This window comes from Porites lutea, chromosome 1 (assembly GCF_958299795.1).
Source record: "Porites lutea chromosome 1, jaPorLute2.1, whole genome shotgun sequence".
Lineage (NCBI taxonomy): Eukaryota > Metazoa > Cnidaria > Anthozoa > Scleractinia > Poritidae > Porites > Porites lutea.
In genome coordinates this window covers 19,502,734-19,525,297 of record NC_133201.1, presented here as the reverse complement: position 1 = coordinate 19,525,297, position 22,564 = coordinate 19,502,734, and the positions used below count along the sequence as shown (strand labels likewise).

The window sequence follows — 22,564 nt, the reverse complement described above, 5'->3', positions numbered from 1 at the left end:
TATCAGGGCATGTAAACTCAGCAGATAACGTTTTCCATTTTTTGTAAAGAGTACGCGAAAGAAAAAGAATACTACTGATAACGATTCTTGACTGTAGCGCTTCATATGCAAGCCATGTAAGTTTTGATTCCAATAATTCACTTGTAGTGGAGGTAATAGCAGCTTACCATCTGTTTCCTCGAGCCCATAGTTTAGCTTAAACAGCTTACAGAGCTAGCTTTATTGACACCATTTTGGTTTGGAATGACCCAGGCTGTGATGACCCTTCGAGTGTGTGTTTTGAACCTTGACTTTTAATAATGCAGATGGTCGTTTGGTATTTGCTTGTGGGAGATCTTTACACTGGGCGGCACACCGTATCCCACTATACCCGTAGAAGAGCTCCTAGACTTTCTCAATGATGGAAACCGTATGGAAAATCCCCGAGACTGCCCTTCGGAGATCTACAAAATTATGCAAGATTGCTGGCAGGAAGGTCCCGACAAGCGACCTAAATTTGATCAAATCAGCCAGTCGATTGGTACAATACTTGAGCAACGCGCTTCCCAGGTGAGGCCTTTTTTCTACTGTTTTTGAGGCAAAGGAGGAACTAAGAGAACTTATCCTCTCTCTTGTCAGAACTTATTGTACACTAGGTCCTTCAAAGGAAATAATGAAGTTTATCAAAAGGGGATACTCTCTTGAGTATATATATCCTTTGTTCTGATGGAGCGAGCGGGAATTAAGCTTTGGAGGAAGAATATGAAGAGATGACTTATACTGTGTGCTCTTTAAAAATTACCATATTTGCAATGACAGTGGCGGATTCAAATCTCTAACTAAATGGGGGACCCGCTCATTTAGTCCCGTAGACTGCAGTTTGGCCTATAAAGAAGGTGGATCCCCGGGCCCCCCTCCCGTAGGATCGGCCATGGAATGATGATAACACGATCTGAATGCGGTTTTTTTCTTTAGACTGACGCAATGCAGATGCTAAAGCTATACAGATTATAAAAATTTACGATTCTATAAGATCAGAGAATTTCGACTGCCAACTGAAAGAAAGATTATGAGGGATGCGCATCTTTTGGTGGTCAGGGGCCCATAACCCGGAGTGAGCAACTTCCATGAGCTTGTGTCACGACGTTTTCACGAACCAGTTTAGTTTTAGAACGGTTTTGGCGCGAATTTTGAATATCTTTTAAATTTCACAAACTGGTCATCAAAACCTACAAACCTAAAAATGGTATTTTCTGCCTTTTAATAACGTTTAGGTTTCCGTTTTGAAATCTTATACTTCGAATGCGCTCATAGATATGGTGGAGATTTTATTTTCGATGGAAGAAGTGCCCCTTAAAATGTGTCTAAAAATAAACTGATCCGTAAAAACGCCGTGACATAGGCCTAGTATGGACGTTGCTCGCTCCGGGTTATGGGCTCCTGGCTGGAATGTTTATTCTAAACTTCGATATTGGGCTTATTTTTCACAACAGAGTGTCGCGACCGAGTACCTTCACTCAACAGAAGACAACAACCGTGGCAGAAAAGATTACCACCTTGATCCACATGACTCAGACCACACCGTTCTTGTGACGAGAGCAGATGTTTATGACAGGTTAGTACTCTCGATTAAGCATTTGGCTTTTATTCTTGAAAAGTTCAGCCACAAGCGAGTTGGGTTGTCCATACCCGGTATTCCGTACCCATAAAGGAGCCAACAAGTCCCAGGCTAAAGAACTTCCCAATATTAGTTCGACAATAAATACGTTATGTTACGTTAATTCAATAACTGATAGGTAGGGCCAGTTCTGCTTATATACTAGCTTGGCCACTGAGGGAGCGCTTATTCGGGGAAGAAATAGATTCTTCAAAGGAGTACTGAGGAGACAGTATATCGTTAAGGAGACAAGTGCATGGTCATGGCAAAGAACGAAAGAGACTCAGTTACATTGTTACGTAAGAAATAACATTGCTTATCTCGTGGATACAGATAATGGTCTTGCTGTGCACGGTAAATTTAAAATTGAGCCGAACGAGTGGCTAATAAGAAACTGTTCCCTTATGTCAATACCGGCGTTTAATCAAAGGTAAACAAGCGTTAAGAGAATGAGAGAAGAGAAGAGGTTCCCTTATAACATCACTTAATATATTTAAGACGGTGTGCTGGAGGTGATTGTTATTCAAGGAGACTCTTATTTTTCAGTTTGGCAGGCGAATATTTATAACGCCTTTTGTTTTTGACATTTAAGGCGTAATAGCGTATAAATCTCAGATTGAGAAAATCTAACTCCGTTCGCTGCGTACAAATCATGTTTCGAGTCCGTTGCGGTTGGCATGAAGATTTGAAATAATGATAATAAAATAGAGCATTGCGATCTTGTCTCACAGAATTATCGGCTCGTTGTTAAAGGTTTTATTGTGATTCACGTTGCCTTCTATAATCGTGCGCATGATCTAAAATGTGTGGTCAATTTTATAGGAATCTACCATGGTTGACAGCGTTGTTTTCTTCTTATAGGCCTTCAAGTGAAAATATTGCAAACAATCCCTTGCCTCCATTACCAGATGACATGGAAGATCAATTCGATCCAGAATCAGAGGAGAGACAACAGATGCTGAAACCAGAGATTTACGAAGGCTTGTCGGGGAGTGAGGGCGACATAGAACTAGAAGACTTCCATGGTAATGAGCAGGCTGTAGCCTTGGAACTGATGCCTATTGCTCACTCTACAGAAAAGGCCGGAAATTCAAAGAAGAAAACTACAATCGTCTGAGACTTGCGCTAAAGTTAATCTTTTTACTTCCAGATTCAATAATAGAGACATTTTAAAAATAGTCCCTAGTTTATCTCTGTTGTAAGATGCTGTGATGTGATCGGCTGTTCAAATGAAACCTTATCTGTAGCACGTTTACATGACTGTATTTGTTTATGTTTTACTGATTTAGTTCGAAATCTTACTTTAGTGACTAGTCCGTCGATGAAATCCGATAGTTTGACCATTTAAATTAAAACCTCCTCAGTAGCGTGTTCACATGAAACTAGCTATTTCGCATGTAGTTCTAACTATTGGTCTCTTGACAAAATTAGATGATGTGACTATCAAAATCGAACCTTTGTAGTAGTACGTTCACATGTATAGTTTATGTTTCGAGCAGTTTTAAATTTGGAATCTTTTGACGAAAACCTACATGTGTGACTATCCAAATTAAACCTCTTCATCAGTACTACGTCATATGCATGACGCTATTTATGGTGTAATTTTTAAATGAAACCTCTTCAGCAATAACTCGTTAAGGAAAAATAGTCATATAAATGACAACTTAAATTAATTTGTGTGTGAAAGAAATACAGTCTACACGGAGGAAAGAATCCTTCAAAAACGATTATTAATCGTACTTGGCACATCTTTCTTATCTATAGCTTCCAGACAGGCTGAAATTGGTAAATGTGGTCAGGGACGATTATTAATCGTACTCTATAATAATAAATAATGACTGTTTATTAAGACTCATTGCAGCAATATACAGAATGGCTGAATTACAGAGCTATTTACAAAACATATAATACTAAAGTATAATACAATAAATCCAATAAATACTAGAAAATATAATTGTACAAGCCACTAGGTATCAAGTTATGCGTGACAAACTCTTGCGTGCGCTTGGTCCTACAGGTAGGACGCGTGGAGCGGCTAATGCCAGGTCTAAGATTATAATTATGCATAACCTCCTCCTGTTTGGGGAGCATAAAATGCAAGGGGTGATTCTCATTCCGGAGTCTATCAATATAAACCTGGCATAGATGGGCGCGTCTGTCACTTAGAGTTGTTAAATTAAGGGCATTTAATGCCTCGTTGTAATTCATTAAAGGAAAAATGATGCGGATAGCCCTATTCTGAATGCTGTCAATCTTATAAGCTAGAAAATCTGGTATATTTTGCCAGACAGGGGCAGCATATTCTAGAAGAGGACTAACAATGGTTGTAAACTAAGTGGCACATCTCTATACTTTCTTATCAATAGCCTGCAGACAGGTTAAAACTGGTAAATGTGATCAGAATTAATCGTACTTGGCACATCTCAATACAGTACTTTCTTTCCTTAGCCTTCAGGGGGCGTAAGACTAGGTAGAGATTGTCAAAAACGATTATTAATCATACTTGCCACATCTCTATACTTTCTTATTTATAGCCTGCAGACAGGTTGAAACTGGTAAATGTGGCCAGGGACGATTATTAATCGTACTTGGCACATCTCAATACTTTGTTATCTCTTGCCCGTAGACATGTTGAAAGTGGTTTGTATAGCCAGGAACCCTAATTAATCGTACCTGGCACATCTCAATACTTTCAAATCCCTAGCCTGTCGGCCTGTTGAAATTGGTATTTATGGTCAGAAACGCTCATTAATCGTTCCTGGCACATCTCAATACTTTATTATCCCTAGCGTGTAGACGTATTGAAATTGGTAGGTATGGTCAGGAGCGCTTATTAATCGTACTTGGCACATCTCAATACTTTCCTATCCCTAGCCTGTGGACATGTTGAAATTGAAATGTATGATCAGGAACGCTTATTAATCGTTCCTGGCACATCTCAATACTTTCTTATCCCTAGCGTGTAGACGTATTGAAATTAGTACGTATGGTCAGGAGCACTTCTTAATAGTACTTGGCACATCTCAATACTTTATTTCTTTGGATATGTTGAGTTGGAATGTAAGATAAGGAACGCTTATTAATCGTACCTGGCACATCTAAATACTTCGTTATCCCTAGCCGGTAGACATGTTGAAATGGGTAGGTATCGCCAGGAACGAGTAATAACCTACTTGACACATCTCAATACTTCCTTATCCGTAGCCTATGGACGTGTTAAAACTGCAATGTATGGTCAGGAACGGTTATTAATCGCACCTGTCACATCCAAAGTTGAAATGCAGGTTGAAATGGGAAGGTACGGTTAGAAACGAGTGGTAATCGTACTTGGTATATCTCGATACTCTTTTTCTTTGGACATGTTGAAGTTCCACTGTATGATCAGGAAAGCTTATTAATCGTGCCTGGCACATCTCAATACTCTCTTATCCCTAGCCTATAGCCTTTTTAAATTGGTAGGTATGGTCAGGAAAGCTTATTAATTGTACTTGGCAAAAAATAATTCTTTATCCCTAGCTAGTAGACATGTTGAAATTAGTAGGTATGGTCAGGAGCGCTTCTTAATCGTACTTGGCACATCTCAATACTTTCTTACCCTTAGCCTGTAGGGGTATAGACATGTTGAAATTGGCAGGTATGCTCAGAAACGCTTATTAACCGAACTTGGCATATCTCAATACTTTCTTTCTTTAGATATGTTGAAGTTGGAATGTATATATGATCAGGAACGTTTATTAGAGCGGTTTTCACTTGACTGTCGTAAAACCAAAACCAAAGTAAATACACTAGCCAACCAAAGGGCGTAGTAAAACCAAAACCAGACCAATTCCTCAATTACTTTCGACAGTCAAGTGAAAACCGCTCTAATCGTACCCGGCACATCTCAATACTTTCTTATCCCTAGCCTGTAGACATGCTAAAATTGGTAGGTATGGTCAGTAACGATAATTAATCGTACTTGACACACGGCTCGACACGTTCTTATTCCTAACTTGCAGAAATGTTAAAATTGCAAGGTATGGGCAAGAACGTTTATTAATCTTACTTGGCACATCTCATACTTTCTTATTCCTAACATGAAGACATGTTGAAATTGCTAGGTATGGGCAAGAACGCTCATTAATCGTACTTGGTATATCTCAATTCTCTCTTTCTTTGGACACGTTGAAATCGAAGTGTATGATCAAGAACGCTTATTAATCGTACCTAGTAAATCTTAATACTTTCTTATCCCTAGCCTGTAGAGATACTAGAAAGAGGGTCTGAATGCAGGGGTCCACTTGTCGGTAGTCGGTTAAAATTCAATTACTTTGTCGGTAGTCGGTTAAACTTTTGGATTTTTATCGGTTGTCGGAAAATCTCAGTTAATAAGTAAAAACGCTTGTTAATTATTAATTTTTTTATGTATTTCACCCAGTTTCAAGACTTTGATCCCTAAGGAAAGAGTAAAACTTGTAAGAATGCATCATTTGATTGCACTTAAACTTCGTTAACTCTTGTTTGTTTATGCAGCATGATCGTTTATTTCACCATTGTTTGCCAAATGAATATCATGAGTACTGATAGAATCACCAAACCTTTTATTGTAAATGCGAACTTGGTTTCCCTGTCGATTACAGGGCATAGTAAAAGTAATTAATTAAGTAATGGACTCCAGCCTTTTGGACTAAATTCAGTATTCTTAGTGAAAAACTGCAAGGGGTGACAGGCTGCACATCTATACCTTTAATGTTTTGGCTCTAACAAGCATGTCCTTTGCCATAATTTTCCTTTCTCAAAGAAATAACACTTTAACCCTCGGACGTACAAGGGGTGAGGGGGGGGGGGTTGGATGCCACCCTCCCCCCTTTATGTTTTTCTGGGATTTTTCCAAGAGGATAAAACATCAGCACCTGACGTTTTCAGTAGATGTTCGTTTATCCCTCGCACGCATTTTGAGACAAGTTCAGTGATGATCAGTTTCTATGGTTACGAGGTATGACGTAATAAGTAGCAGGTGGTCAAGCCATTATGAGTGAAAATGTACGTTTTTTTCAACTTTTTTCAACAATAAAACATGAATCTCGTAGCTAAAATCATGCAAAAATGCTTATTTATGTGTTATTATTCATGTCAAGCAATTACCATTTCTCGTTGTTTTAACCTGATTTCTAATTCTTTGTAATGGCGGCGAAGATGGCGACCATTGTTGGTGACATAACAGGCCTCCAGCAGCGCCACCATTCATAAAATATACCTCATCTTGTTAAGAAGATCAAAGGCTTTTCAGTGAAGGCAAAATCGCTTGGAAATACTGCAACATATCAAAAACTCTGGGGAGGGCTTCCATCTACCGTCCTCTTGTACCATGGTGGAGGGGTATGATTTTGCGTGTACGTCCGTGGGTTAGGTTGGCAAGGTAGTGGTTGGTTTTGTATGAGATTACACTTTTTCATTAAGGCTTCTTTTATAATAGACACTAAGGGCTTGTATTGTGTCACGAAAGGCAATATTTCTTTTTCTTCCTTGTTGTTTTGTTTCAGGAGCGCTGCTTTCCTTCTGTGAGTTTTACTTCTAATAGCAATTTTTCTTTCAAAATTGTGTGGCCAGCCTCTGTCCATCAACCGCTTTTTGAAATCTGAAATACTTCCTCAGAGGAGTTTGTTCGTAAGATAGTCAAGGCTTCTTGTTTGTCAAATCCATTTTAACAATAATTGGGTGGTAAGAGGTGAAAATGTATATACTGGAAGGTTTCCGTTTAAAATGCGTCTTTACGTCAATGATAGCTTTTTCTCATTTTTCGTTGAATGTCGTGCCTTGGTATACAACCGGGTCTAAAAAGATTGTCTCAGTGTCAGATATTTCGGCCGTAAATTTCATAGCCAGTAGAGCAGTAGGGTGAAGTATGAGAAGTAAGTTTACTTGTTCCGTGAATTTGAAGAAATCTACCATGTCTGGTTTATGTCCCTTAGCGAAAAAATATCATCTATGTAGCATTTTCAAACAGTTGGTTTAAAGACGGTTTTGCTTAAACTTTGTGTTTCAATATATGCGGCCATGAAAATGTTGGAAAGCAGGAGCCCATCAAATGGAGCCTCCATCTCCCATACAAGCACTTGGAGTCAACCCTTTCCCGAGTAGATTTATAATAAGAACGGTTCCCAGGGGAGAATTCATGCGCCGACAGTGGGGGAGCCAATCACAACGAGCAAATGACGGTGCTATTGTACTTCATCAAACAGCAGGAAATTCGGTGTTGACAGGCCAAACACAATCATAAGCTACGGAAATTTGACGTGGAAAGGAAACTGCTGTATGTGCTCATCGCGGTACCGTGGTTTTTTACTGATAGTGCTTTCCATTAAACTGGAAAGAATTTTCTTTGAGGATTAATCTAAGCATTTCTCGGACCGAAAAAAGAAACGTTCAGTTTTTCGACTTTGTCTTTTCAATAAAATTTATAAAGTCGGTAGCATATTTAAGGTGTGGCCTATGTGATTATGATATTAGTTGTAGTTATGTACCGTATCAACAAAAGAGGAAGTTCTTTCTGTTAGACCATTCGGTGAGTCATAAACTTAAAGAGGTTACTTCCTATAGCTAACGGCTAGAAAAAAAATACAAAATGCTCTTTTTTCTGAAACAAGTATTGATAATGTCAGCCCATGTCGGTAGTCGGTTAATATTTTTCCTGTCGGTAGTCGGTAATTTTTTACTCGTTTTGTCGGTAGTAAGTAATATTTTTCGCTCTTTGTTGCTAGTCGGTTAACCCCATTCACACCCTCTAGAAATACGTAAATCGCAGGACCTCGCGAAGGACTTCGGGGGAACGGCAAGTAAAGCCGAGAAGAAAATTTGTAAATCTAAAAATGTAAGCTATATATAGAAACAACAAAACTGTTATACCTAAAAAGACAACTAAAAGAAAAAAAAAAGAAAGAAGCGAAGAGAAAAAAATTATATGCGGAACCGAACCCAGGACCTTTGACGTCCCGGGCCAAAGCTTTACCACTAGGTAGCCTGTGCCAGGCTCTCAGATAGTATCGTAGGAACGTATTAAAACGAGCAAAGCGAAAATAAGACGCGCTCGACTTGGGAAAGGGTGCGGTGGCGGCGGGAAAAATGGGAGAGAGACTCCGCCGCCCTGTCTCTCCCCAGCCCCCGCGCGTTTTTTACATTTCTTATTACTGAACGACTTTCCACCACCATCTCGGAGCCTGGAACAGGCTACCACTAGGCCACGTGAAGCACACAAGCACTTTACGCGAAATTTTGTCATTAAAACCTTTAAGCCTTATTAACGTGATTTCAAAGATATTTTTCAGAAGAACGACTGCATTTTCGACAGTGAAAACCCAACGCAGATGCATTACATCGCATTTACATGTAAAGAATGGAAGCCCAACAGTCTAGGCCGATACGGCATAAACTCGTCTGCGAGCAAAACGTGTTTTGTGACCGCTATGTTCGCTCATATGTTAAGGCTAATTATCCAAAATCGCTTCCATTTGCTCTTAAAGTACTTAAGCATTCGAAATTCATTGAGTGATGTTCCCTCTGCTCCGCTGTTTGTTGATGCCGTCTCCATCTTTGTTGCTTGCGCCGTTGAATTTCAAGTCGGCGTTCGCGCTCCAGAGGATTTTTCGGTGCCAAATCTTCCCCTGCGAGGATTGACAATTCGGCGTTCGTGTGTTTGCTGTTCTGTTTGCATGAAAAATGGCTTGAGATTCACTGATAATAAACATTGTTTTACAGACGACGAAAAGACAGCTCTTCATGAACACTTTGGTCATTGATAAAAATTCGAAATCGCTTTCAGTCCAATGTTGCCTAGAAACAAAAATGCTTCGTGACGTCAAACTACTGTCTGACGTCATGGCGGACACCATCGGATATATACAAGTAAAGATGAGAGCTGCGACTTTGCAGCTCGCTAGGACCCACACGCGGTTCACGCGCTTCGCGCGCGACGAGATTATAAACTCACTTCGCTCGGCGCTCTGCGCCTCGCTTCGCGGGGAATTAAAACTAGTAGGTATGGTCAGGAACGCTTATTAATCGAACTTGGAAAATGTCAATATTTTTTTATCCCTAACTTGTAGCTATGCTGAAATTAGTAGGTATGGTCAGAAGCGCGTTTTAATCATACTTGGCACATCGCAATACAGTTTTATTCCTAGCCTTTGGACATGTTGAAATTAGTAGGTATGGTCAGTAACGATAATTATTCGTAATTGGTCTTTCTCAATACTTTCTTATCCCTAACCTGTGGACATGTGAAAATGGGAATGTATGATAAAGAACGTGATTAATCGCGCCATTCACATCTAAATACTTTGTTATCCCTAGCCAATGTACGTGTTGAAATGGGTAGGTATGGGTCAGAAACGCTTATTAATCATACTTTGCACATAGCAATACAGTATTATTCCTACTCTTTGGAGTTGTTGAAATTGGAAGGTATAGTCAGAAACGCTTATTAATCGTACTTGGCACATCCCAATACTTTCTTTCTTTGGATATATTGATTTGGAATGTACGATAAGGAACGCTTATTAATCGTACCTGGCACATCTGAATACTTCGTTATCCCTAGCCGGTAGACGTGTTGAAATGGTAGGTATGGCCAGGAACGAGTATTAATCGCACTTGGCACATCTCAATACTTTCTTTCTTTGGATATGTTGAGTTGGAATGTACGATAAGGAACGCTTATTAATCGTACCTGGCACATCTGAATACTTCGTTATCCCTAGCCGGCAGTCATGTTCAAATTAGTAGGTATGGTCAGTAACCATAATTAATCGTTCTTGGTCTTTCTCAATACCTTTTTATCCCTAATCTGTGGACATGTGAAAATTGGAAGGTATGGTCAGGAACGCTTATTAATCGTACTTTGCAGATCTTAACACTTTCTCATCCCTAGCCTGTGGACATGTTGAAGTTGGAAAGGATGATAAGGAGCGCTTACTAATCGTGCCTGTCACATCTAAACACTTTGTTATCCCTAGCCTGTGGACATGTTGAAGTTGGAAAGTATGATAAGGAGCGCTTACTAATCGTGCCTGTCACATCTAAACACTTTGTTATCCCTAGCCAGTAGACATTAGTCGTTCCTGACCATACCTACCAATTTCAACTTGTGTGCAGTCTAGGATTAAGAAAGTATTGAAATGTGCCAAGTACGATTAATGATCGTTTGTGGCCATACCTACTAATTTCAAGATGTTTGCAGGATAGGGATAAGAAAGTATTGACAGGAAACCGAATGAATATGTTCGTCGCGATGTCTGTTCTTCAGGCAAATTTTTGCTAGCTGGGAGATGTGGAATATATCATGTGTCCCTTGAACGAAAGTGTTGCTGTGAAAAATACAATTCAGAGTATGTGAGGGGATTTCATGTCTACAATAGCTGCTTCGGCTATTTTTCAGCAACCTCTTTCTCCTTTAATTTTGCGCTTGGACCACACCCAAAGTGGCCAGTAATGTCTGGAGATGCGTCTGCTGGGAAACTCCCCAGTAAGTATGGTTGCAGGTTGTAGCTGTCTGGGAACTCTTCCTTTAGTCTTGCTAGGAGTGGGCCGTGGGAAACATTAAAAATTTTTCCCAGAAATCTTCCAAAATTCTTAAAATGGCTTCATAAAGCTTTATTGTTTTTAGGTCTTTTCCTCATAATTTTCCTCTGGGTGCCCCTGTGTTGAGGTGTGCCAAGTACGATTAATAATCGTTCCCGACCATGTACCAGCTCCCACATATACAGGTAGTGCACTTCTACCACAAAGTTGCTAAAACAGCTTTACGCTAGTTTACATTTTTAGCTACATGTAAAGGTTGCCCTTGCTTTCGAAATCTCAGAGAGAGAATACCAACAGCTGTCGATATTTGATTGATTTCAATCAGTGCAAATCCTTCATATCACGTGCTTGAGCCATAAGACTAAGAAAACTGGAGAGAATGGGAACTAGAAAAGAACGGACTTCAAGGCAGCGGTTTTTTTATTTCACGCATGCTTATAGAGTTCGTTCTTTCGGCGTCCATTTTGAAAGTGTGATCCATCTGTTTTCATTGTTTCGTGATAGCACCAAGCACCAAAGGAATTCTACGAGTTGTTACGGATTGTTAGGCTTAAGAGATCGATTGCGTCACTCAAAACCAGCCCTTGGAGACTCAGTTCGATTAGTAGAATGTGAGACAAAAACATCGTGATGCATGTGCAGGCATAATTTGAAAGTTGGAGTGTTTGATTATACTTAGTCCATCCAAGACAGAAGATTTTGATGGAGAATGCAGTAATGAGGTAAGCTACACTGGTTTGTCTGTTGCCTACCAAATTTAAGCTTGTTCCACTTCATTATACTTAGTACTGAGTAATTTAGTCTTCATTTTTGTGGACAGTGAACCCAACAGCGGAAATAAATCCCGTATTACTCTTTCAGTTCTATGCAAGATAGAACCTGTAGATAGTGTATGTGCAACAAAGGACTGTTAAACTTTCTCTTTTGGGCACTTAAAAAATAGGCTTTTAGTTACACTGTACTGCTCTTCAGGAATTACAGGCAACAAATGGCATTCAAAAACTGGTCAATGCAAGGGAAGGATTGACTGCGGACCAGGGGTATTGTCCAGAATGAGGGTCAAGTGAAAACTGCTGAATGAAAGGAAATACAGCCTAGGTGCAAAAAACAGAATGAGGACTGCAGACTAGCAGTAAAATTCACCTGTTATTAGAAGATCTAAGCTCATCCCTTGGAATTGTGAGATAGAGAGTATGTAAATTTGTGCCATTGATCTTGCCAAAAGGCTAACTGATACCAGTTACACACCTACAGTGTAGCCTGCATCACAATGAAACTAAACTCTGGTTAAGTGTGTCTGTGAAACAGTGCCAAAGTCCTTGTTCTGGGGCCCCAACTGTGTACCAGGATTTAAGTACAGTTGACTCCTGATAACTCGAACCTTCAAAAGATATCGAAAAAGGTTTGAGTTATTGGTAGGTCAAGTTATCGGGAGCTCGAAGCAAATAGCCGGAAGTATAAGGACAAAAACCAGTTTTTTTCTGTACAGTGAACATTTTAGTAGAGGTGTAACAATTAATTGAATTCTCAATTACTGTAATCACGGTTATGACGGTTCAGTTCAATTTATGATTCTTTGCTTTTCACTTTGATTTTGGTTTGATTTTTGCAGACCACCCCTCCAAGTTGGGACCATTTTGGTCGCCATAGCACCTAAAATTTTGCAGCTGGCAACTTGATTTGTAAAAAAGCCTCCCTAAACCAAAAGAGTTGGTTGCCAAATGGTGACCAAGCAAAAGCTTTAACTTGGAGGGTTGCATACTGGCCTGAACATCATCCGATTACTTTGAGTTGTTATTACTCCCTCAGTAACGTCTGAATCGACCGGCCGTTAATGCCGTCCAGTGACGTCACTCACTACCCAAAAACCGGGTAGTGATTTTGATTGGTTGATTGTCGACACATTTGCATAATTATGTATAATTATGAAAAATTCTAGCAGGATTGTCGCTTGATATTTAGCAGATCGCATCCCTGGCATTCTTTCATGTAGTTCAAACATTTCAATAAGCTTAATCTTTATCTTAAACAGCAAAATTACCCTTGTCTTCAAAACTGAAATGCTTAATTGAACTGTAAATGAAGAATCATTGTGGAGAGTCGGTAGGTTTTTCATTTAGAGCCGCTTTGTGGTTTCGGCGGCTGGTGATTTTGTTTACGCGAAGTTTTCTGAGATCAATAACAACTCGAAGTAATCGGATGAAATTCAGGCTAGGTTGCATACATGTATGTACCTTTTCCAGGGTGTACTCAAGTACATTATTATATTGTGAAATCAGAATCCAGAACTCTTTAAAATGAGCATTTTGGATTGAGCAAAGGCAATTGCAGTTCATGCGCCATTTTGTTTTGCCTGGTAAAAAAATTAATGCTGTCTTTCAAGCACCCATTGAGAACTTCCAAATAAGAAGCAAGCCATTTGTGACATACTTCTTTTTCATGCAGGTTCTCAAACATGGCAATGAACAACCAATCGACTATGAATCCTCCTGTGCCTGTTACTATTCTCAAATTGAGGGTTTAGGGTTGCCAGGGCCGTGCTCTAGCAGAGCCCGGTGGCCCCTGGCACCCAACTTTTGCTTCTGGGCGACTAGAAAATCTCAGATTTTTCATACAAATCATATGCTGGGCACCCTGGATTTTACTGGTTCAGAGCACTGGGCGCCCTTCAATTTTCCTTAGAGCCTTGGTTGCATGTTGTTTACATGATGCATTACACTGTATGTCATAAGAATTAAGAAACATTTGTACATAATCAAACCATAATCAAAATCAAAAGGCAATAATCAAAAGCGAATCAAATCGAAAGGAATATGAATCGTTATTTTATACACCCCTTCATTTTAGTCACATTGTAGAAATTTTAAGTGAAAATAATTACATGTAATAGATACTTCTACGTGTAGATTATAAAACAGACTGTAACATAACAAAACATAGCCAAAATAGAGCATGCCTCTTACTGTTTTTAGAAGTAAAGCTGTTTCACAATGTTAGATTTGTGACAAAGAGCATCAGCCTCCACTAGTAAACCCTATCCATACAATACATCAATGAAAAATTCAATGTTTCAGATGCCAGAACACAGTTTTTCCCACTGTTTAAGCGTAAGCTGTAAAATTGTATAGAAATGATCTGAGGGGATTCGGGAAACAACAATTACTTTGAGTTAGCAGGAGCTTTGAGTTATCGAGGGTTTGAGTTACCTTAGATCTTTGTGGAACTTAGATGTATGCTACATGGTGTATATAACCTACAGTTGACTCCTGATAACTTGAACCCTTGCTAACTCAAATCTCGCACTAACTCAAACTAAAATTGATTTCCCCTGGATTTCTGTCATACTGTACATTTACAGTAATTTTACCCACCGTAACTCGAACCTCCCGCTAACTCAAAGTAATTTTAGTTTCCCCTCAGATCATTTCTACATGATTTTACCCCCGATAACTCAAACCATGTTTTGAGCCCTTAAAAAGTAGTGATTAAACGGTGTTCTGACGTCTGAAACGTTGAATTTTGTATTTCCCAGTTACGTGTTGTAGGCATACATTTACATTTATTATAGTTTACAAGTGAAGGCTATGTTGTTTGTCACAATTTTAGCATGAAACAGCTTTGCCTCTCAAAACAGTGAAACGCATGCTCTATTTAGGCAATGGTTTCGTTCCGATTTTACAATCTGGAAGTATCTTTCAATTTTCACTTATAAACATTTCTGCAACTGAATGTTCACTTCACAGTAAAAACTGTTTTTTCCTTACTCTCGGCTATTTTCTTCGAGCTCCCAATAACTTGAACTCCCGATCACTCGAACTTTTTTCGATTTTTCTTGAGGGTTTGAGTTTAATATTGGGAGTTGACTTTATATGTCAAGGTAAACAGTAAGGTCTCTCAAAAAAGTTGAGTCAAAAAAGTCTGCTGTTCTCATTCTGAATTTTGCACCTAGCCTGCGCCCTCCGTCTGCATTAAACCGCTGGCTGGGTTGTTCAAAGAGCGTTAAGATAACCCAGGTTTAGTGCCAAATTTGAATTCAGATATGAAAGCTTACATGTAAAAAGTAAATTAACCCAGGGTTAAATGTTAATCGGCCCTTGAACAACTGGGCCCTGGGCCATGTTGTTCAAAGCAGGGTTAAGATAACCTGGCAAGGTTAGTGCGAAATTTGAATTCAGATATACATGTAAAAGCCTTAAAAGCAAATTCAGTTTAATTCTTTTGGTCTGCACTTTGATGATTGGATGTTCTATTACTGTGTTAGTACTAGATGTAATAGCAGGATTTTATTTCAGTAGAATGTCTGCAATTTTATTTTTTGCCTGTCCATATTATTGAGGTGTCCATTATAGCGGGAGTGTCCGCAAGGCACGAACTAACTTATGTTTAAATTTTAGTGGTATATCTACATTTAATATAGTAAGGTTTTCTAACTGGTAAAAGATTTCGCTCAAGCCATATTCCTCACTCCTGTCTCAACAGAAAAGAAAGAATTAACAGAATGACAACTTCTTAAAGTCATCTTTCTCAAAACAATGTGTTTAATGATAATAAATGTTAAATTTACCCGATCATTTGGCTGAGATGGTGTGATCTAGTCTACCTATACAGTTGTACACAAATACTTAAGATTTCAGCTTATGTTTGCATTACAAATATTATGCATCCATGCTCCTAATCTAAAAGATACAATGTACATGTAAGACCTAAAAAAGGAAACATTTCAAAATTTGTTTTGCACTGTCAAATGAAAATATGGAAGTACATACATGTATAAAATATAAAATAAAGAAATAAATGCCCCAGTTGGAAGAAAAGCAAAGGCAGTTGCCTCATTTTAAATTCATGTACAGAGAGCTGTTTTTGGATCTTATTTTCTACAAACACTATATTTTTACATGTGGTTACATGCTGTACTTTTTAAACAAATGTTAGAGACTAAAACGGTTAAAATTGTCAAAATCGATATTCAATTCTGTTAAGTACTTTACTTTCTGTTGATTCAGAGGGGTTACCAAATTGGTCAAATCAATTAATTGCATTGAAAAGTTTTTCACTACTGCATTTATGACTGATGGTGTTATTTTGTTTTGTATTTCTCAAGTGAATACACGGCTTAAACAAATATGGGCAGTGCCCATCATGTTAAGTGAGCCAAACAAATTTTATCTCGGTCATGGCTCGTTTCTGACCGGTTAAAATATGACCGGCCAAACAAATTTTAGACCAGTCCTGCTGGCTCATTTCTGGCTTGTCAAAATGGTGAAAACTAGCAAGGCTGCAAAAGACAGACCAGCAAAATATTTTATAGTCGGGCCTTTCACTCTGACCAGACACTTATTGTACTTTACTGGTGCTTGTGGCAAAACATTATTTTTGTTACAATAATATTGGCTCAACACACATTGATGAAAAAATAATGATCTACAATCCAACAGTTAAAAAGAAATAAATCTGTGTTAAACTGTACCAGTAAAAATTCTCAACACATAACTGTACATTGTGATTTGGAAATGACACGGTGGCAAGTTGTGTCAAATGTGATCATGGTGGTTCGGGCACTCGGGTTTCTGTGTGGTCACAATTCTACAAGACAATCAAAATTAATAACTCCAAATTTTGAAGCAGTAAATTCTTAATTTTTTGCTTTAACTTGTTCGTTCTTTTCTTCATTTTTTCTTTTGTTTTGTTTTTTGTCCCACCAGAATGCTTCCTGGTCAGGTCAGGACTGATCGCCGGCCTGACAAATGACCTGCTGATTGAAAAAATAATTATTATTTGCAGCTTTGACTAGCAAACCTACACGGCATTCACAAAGCCGTAGAACAAGACCACTCATATTTGTTCGTTGAATTTATAACTGCAATATTGTAGTGATATTTGGCATAAATAAGACAAGTGGTATTTAGAAATTGTTATACAGTTGTACATGATTTCATGAGCCATTCGGCGAGTAAAATTTGAGACAATTTTGAAATACAAGTGGTACAAACTATGTTATTATTTTGTGAATACTTGTACCCGCAAAAGGTTTGTAATTTTCACATGTACAGTGTAGGTATTTCAAATTAAGCTGAAATACCACTGCTCTAAGCCAATCAAATTGCATAAATTTCTCATGTAGACTAGTAGCATAGTTTCAGTTATTTGTTTAAAAGCCATGCACTTAACTGGTTAAAATGACCAGGCAACTAAAAGTCTGTCTGGACAAATGGGTTCTCTTGGCCAGACATTGCACATTCACCAGCTGTTACTTTGAGCTCTGGCGTCTATAGCAAAATCACTGTATCTTTTATAAATTTTGATCTTGCTTATTGGATTACATAACTGATACATGTGCTTTAATACCATACATGTAGGTTGAACTGAGTCTCTTACCATTGTGCATGTGCACAAGTGAATGATCGGAATTCAAAACTTTCGAGCTTTTGGGGGCCTCCCTGCTCTTTTTTTTTAGTTCACAGCATGATGTATATAATTTGTATCTTATGTGTGGGAGTATGTCTATTACATGTTATACATGTAGGAAAGGAGGACACCTTTTTACAGGCATATGTTGCAAGTAACTTAGTAACTCGCTTTCTCTCCTCCCTTCTTTTTTTGCTTTTCTTGCCTCATTTTTTTTTTCTCTTGTTGGGCATTTTAAGTAGGCTTGATTTTGGTGGGAAGAGTTTTTAGGAAAGCTTTTAGGATCTTAGGATTAGGCGAAAGGAAAGGTAGGTGGGTAATGGAACAAGATTTTCATGCAGATTTTCAGGTCAATGTCACGTGGTTTTTTGCTTGTTTCTCCGGTGTCCTTGACTGAATTGTGCTCATTCTGGTATGGTTTGAAAGATCTCTTCACCCTGCACAAGTTAGTGAAGAAAGTCGTCCTTGACCGTTAAAACTGATGACGTCACAATGGGTTGAAAGGACCTGGATCCGCACAGGCGGTTACGGGCGGTTCAGGGGCGAATGGGTTAAACTGTACCAGTAAAAATTCTCAACACATAACTGTACATTGTGATTTGGAAATGACACGGTGGCAAGTTGTGTCAAATGTGATCATGGTGGTTCGGACACTCGGGTTTCTGTGTGGTCACAATTCTACAAGACAATCAAAATTAATAACTCCAAATTTTGAAGCAGTAAATTCTTAATTTTTTGCTTTAACTTGTTTTTTCTTTTCTTCATTTTTTCTTTTGTTTTGTTTTTTGTCCCACCAGAATGCTTCCTGGTCAGGTCAGGACTAGTCGCTGGCCTGACAAATGACCTGCTGATTGAAAAAATATTATTTGCAGCTTTGACTAGCAAACCTACACGGCATTCACAAAGCCGTAGAACAAGACCACTCGTATTTGTTCGTTGAATTTATAACTGCAATATTGTAGTGATATTTGGCATAAATACGACAAGTGGTATTTAGAAATTGTTATACAGTTGTACATGATTTCATGAGCCGTTCGGCGAGTAAAGTTTGAGACAATTTTGAAATATCACAAGTGGTACAAACTATGTTATTATTTTGTGAATACTTGTACCCGCAAAAGGTTTTTAATTTTCACATGTACAGTGTAGGTATTTCAAATTAAGCTGAAATACCACTGCTTTAAGCCAATCAAATTGCATAAATTTCTCATGTAGACTAGTAGCATAATTTCAGTTATTTGTTTAAAAGCCATGCACTTAACTGGTTAAAATGACCAGGCAACTAAAAGTCTGTCTGGACAAATGGGTTCTCTTGGCCAGACATTGCACATTGACCGGCTGTTACTTTGAGCTCTGGCATAGCAAAATCACTGTATCTTTTATAAATTTTGATCTTGCTTATTGGATTACACAACTGATACATGTGCTTTAATACCATACATGTAGGTTGAACTGAGTCTCTTACCATTGTGCATGTGCACAAGTGAATGATCGGAATTCAAAACTTTCGAGCTTTTGGGGGCCTCCCTGCTCTTTTTTTTAGTTCACAGCATGATGTATATAATTTGTATCTTATGTGTGGGAGTATGTCTATTACATGTTATACATGTAGGAAAGGAGGACACCTTTTTACAGGCATATGTTGCAAGTAACTTAGAGACTGGTCAAAAAGTATGGGGGGGGGGGGGGTTGGGCCGGAGCAGAGAGGGGGTGGGTCATGAGGTTTTGAGCCTTGTGCAAGGGGTGGGTCGTGCAATTTGCAGCTACCCTTAGGGGGTGGGTCACCCTATTTTATTACATAGATAAACACTAAGTACTACAAGACAGTTGACCACACTTGTTATATAAAACACAGCCAGCTGGAATTATTGCTAAAATACTCACAAACCTGTTGTGCAAGAAAATGCAACGGGTGACAGACCGCACATCCTGTGAACCCTTTATTAACCTTTTTTTTTTTTGGCTCTAACGAGCATGTCCTTTAATGATTTTCCTTTTTTGTAAGGAAATGATTGGTGGTTCTTTAAAAATTTATTAAAGTTATGGTTGGCTTTGTATAAGATTCCATTTTTATTATTCAAGCTTCCTTTATAGTAGACACTGAGGGTTGGTATTGTGTCACAAATGGCAATAAATCTTTTTCCTCCTTGTAGGTTTTGTTTTAGGAGTTTAGACTCGTTTTTGTGAATTTTATTTCTGATAGTAGGTCTTCTATCAAAGTTTGTGGGTAGCCTCCGTCCATCAAGCGTTTTTTGAATTATTTTCCTCAAAGGTTGTTTCTGAGGAGTTTTTTCGTAGGATTCTCAAGGCTTCTCCTTTGACAAATCCTTTTTTAACACTTGGAGGGTGACACGAGGTGAAATGTGTGTGCAAGAAGGTTCCCGTTTGTTTAAAATGTGTCTTTGCATCAAGGATAGATTTTTCTTGAATCTTGTGCCTTTGTATAAAACCGTGTCTAAAAACGCTGCATCTCAGTGTCAAATGTTTCGGCCATGAATTTAATAGTTGGGTGATGTAAGTTTGCTTGTTCAATGAAGGCTTCGATGTCTGGTTTACTCATGTCCCATAGGGAAAAGACATCGTGTATGTAGCATTTCCAAACTGTTGTTCTAAAGACAGTTTTGCTTAGAGTTGTTGTTTCAATATATTATGTCATGAAAATATTGGCAAAGGAATCAAAACTGCTGTCTTTGTGCCCATTACAGTTCCATGGTTTTGTAGGTAGTGCTTTCCATTGAAGTGGAAGAAATTTTCTTTGAGGATTAATCTAAGAATTTCCGGCAAGTAATGTGTAGGAATGGGTTGTCTTTGTAGAAATTTTCATATGCGTTGTGACAGACAATTTCAAAATATCCTCGTTTTGCTGTATATTTGTGTCAAGACTCATAACGTCCATCGAAACAAGAAATGTTCGGTTTTTCACATTTGTCTTTTCAGTGAAAGGTATGATTTCTGTGATTTTGATATTGGTTGTAGCAGTGTATCAACAAATTTTTTCAAGCACAGAACAAGGTTAGGCCATGCTCTTTTTTTTCTCCGTTTACCGTCGTCCGACCGACCCAAATTTTTGGCATTTTTTTAAAAAAAGTAACGACATAGTTACACCATTTTTCACTTGAAATAATTCTTTTAATCTGAAAAATGAGCATAGTAACAGCACAGAGAAAAACAAGAACAAAAACATGAACATTTTTCACAGTATATTTTACATTTTGTTAATCCAAATATGTGAATGTTAACTTTTAACGTCGTCCTGGGGTACCAGGGCCCACTATTCCGACACTTCTTGTGAGTTTTTTTTAAGTTTTTTTTTTCAATCCGACCGACCGACCCAATATCAGGAAACGCATTCGACGGTAAACGAAGAGAAAAAAGGGGATGGCCTTAGAGGAAACCAAACATCCATGTTTTAACTAGGGGGTGGGTCATGCAATTTCCAACCTTGCTTTAGGGGTGGGTCAGTCATTTTTGTGCCGAAGGGAGGGGGTGGGTCATGTGTTTTTTATCAACCACATTTCCAAATGCTCCGGCCCACCCCCCCCCCCCTCCCCTATACTTTTTGACCAGTCCCTTATTACATGTATTTCAGTTAATTTTTGTTTTTTCTTTCCATGCACTACCATACACAAAAACAAAGGAAAAAGAAAAAGTAACTGTAATGAAAATTTAACTGCGAACATATTCAGGGCGTGACATTAGTGCTGTCCCATAGCTCATAGAGCAAGTTAGAACAGCTACTTAAATAGCACTTTGCTTTGTTTTTTATTCAGCAGATCTCCTTGATACAGTGTATGCGATGTTGGTGCAGAAAGTTTATCCAAGTTAGCTGGATCACTGAACTAAACTCCAGCCACAAGTTACTGCGCTGTATGATAAGTTAATAAAGTCAAGTTTTTCAAATGTAAAACTTGAAATGCTACATGTACATTTGCTTCCATGCTAAAAACAAAAAAAACTGTTGTCCAACTTGTTGATATCAGTATTTTTGAATGATTATTTTTATTATTGTAATAATTTTCAGAACATCTTGAGTAAATGTTTGGTGTTTTTGCATATATTTAGTTTTTTGGACCAAAAGGCATGTTCATGCATGTACTGATGTACGTAGAGCAAAGCCATGCACGCCCTCCTGTGAGCTGACCCTTATCGCAAATACATAGAAAATGTACCTTCCACCAGTTAAAACTTATTGTTAATGACATTTGAACGGGCTGTTAATAGGAAGGCGAAGGAATAAAGTGCAAACAATGGGGAAATGGTCTTTAAAAGCAAATGTAGTAGTGCGTCACTTGCGCAGAACCTTTTTTACAGTACGCATACTAAGAACATTTACACAGTCAGGAACGAAGCGCTGCCGTACAATATAGATGCATTCTTCTGTTTGTTGCGGTTAAGTAGCCTGCTTTTATTTGTTTGGGCTCTCTAATCACAGAAAAAAGCCAGGTTCTAACGCAAGCTGCTTACAAGTTCTCCCACATTCCATTATCGCTCAAAGTGGTGTCTTAATATATCAATAATAAAACCCATTAAATTAGCATAAACTTTTACACCATAAAACAATGACGCCATTCCATGTCATTCACTTTTGAGGTCGAGGTCATGAACATAAATTTCCCTTCTCTAGCTGTACTCTCAATGATCCTACTCTTGCCGGATTCAGGAAAAACACTTTCAATAAAACTTTATAGGTAAGTCACAACGCTCTTAAAACACAGCAGAAAATGTTGTTTTGAAAAGGCGGTATAGGCCGTGAAAGAGAGTTTTACATATACAGCCCTTTTTTTACCTATTTGAAAACCGAAATTTTCCATTATAGGATTAAAGAGTATTGAAGCTTAAGAAAAAATGTCCATTGAGAATGTATGTATAAAACTACAATAGAAAGCAGTTTATTGAGGGTACAGCTCTAGAGGAAAATGCGAGTTCATGACAACATAAAGGGTTTTGTTGGATTTTGTTTTTTTTATA

General features: G+C 38.4%; 1 protein-coding gene and 1 long non-coding RNA gene across 2 annotated transcripts in view; both read left to right on the top strand.

Moving 5' to 3' along the window:
- The window catches only part of LOC140925754 (uncharacterized), a 31,451-nt gene extending 27,998 nt beyond the window's left edge, over window positions 1-3,453 (top strand). The window contains exons 8-10 of the mRNA XM_073375638.1: window positions 306-549; window positions 1,473-1,594; window positions 2,498-3,453. Of these exons, the coding sequence (XP_073231739.1) occupies window positions 306-549; window positions 1,473-1,594; window positions 2,498-2,753 (622 nt within the window). The 3' untranslated portion in view covers window positions 2,754-3,453. The remainder of the gene's footprint in view (window positions 1-305; window positions 550-1,472; window positions 1,595-2,497) is intronic.
- Window positions 3,454-11,653: 8,200 nt separating this feature from the next.
- LOC140935912 (uncharacterized) lies at window positions 11,654-21,521 on the top strand. Its single transcript, XR_012165273.1, has 2 exons — window positions 11,654-11,913; window positions 21,367-21,521. It is a non-coding gene; the product is annotated as an uncharacterized lncRNA (long non-coding RNA).
- Window positions 21,522-22,564: the final 1,043 nt, after the last annotated feature.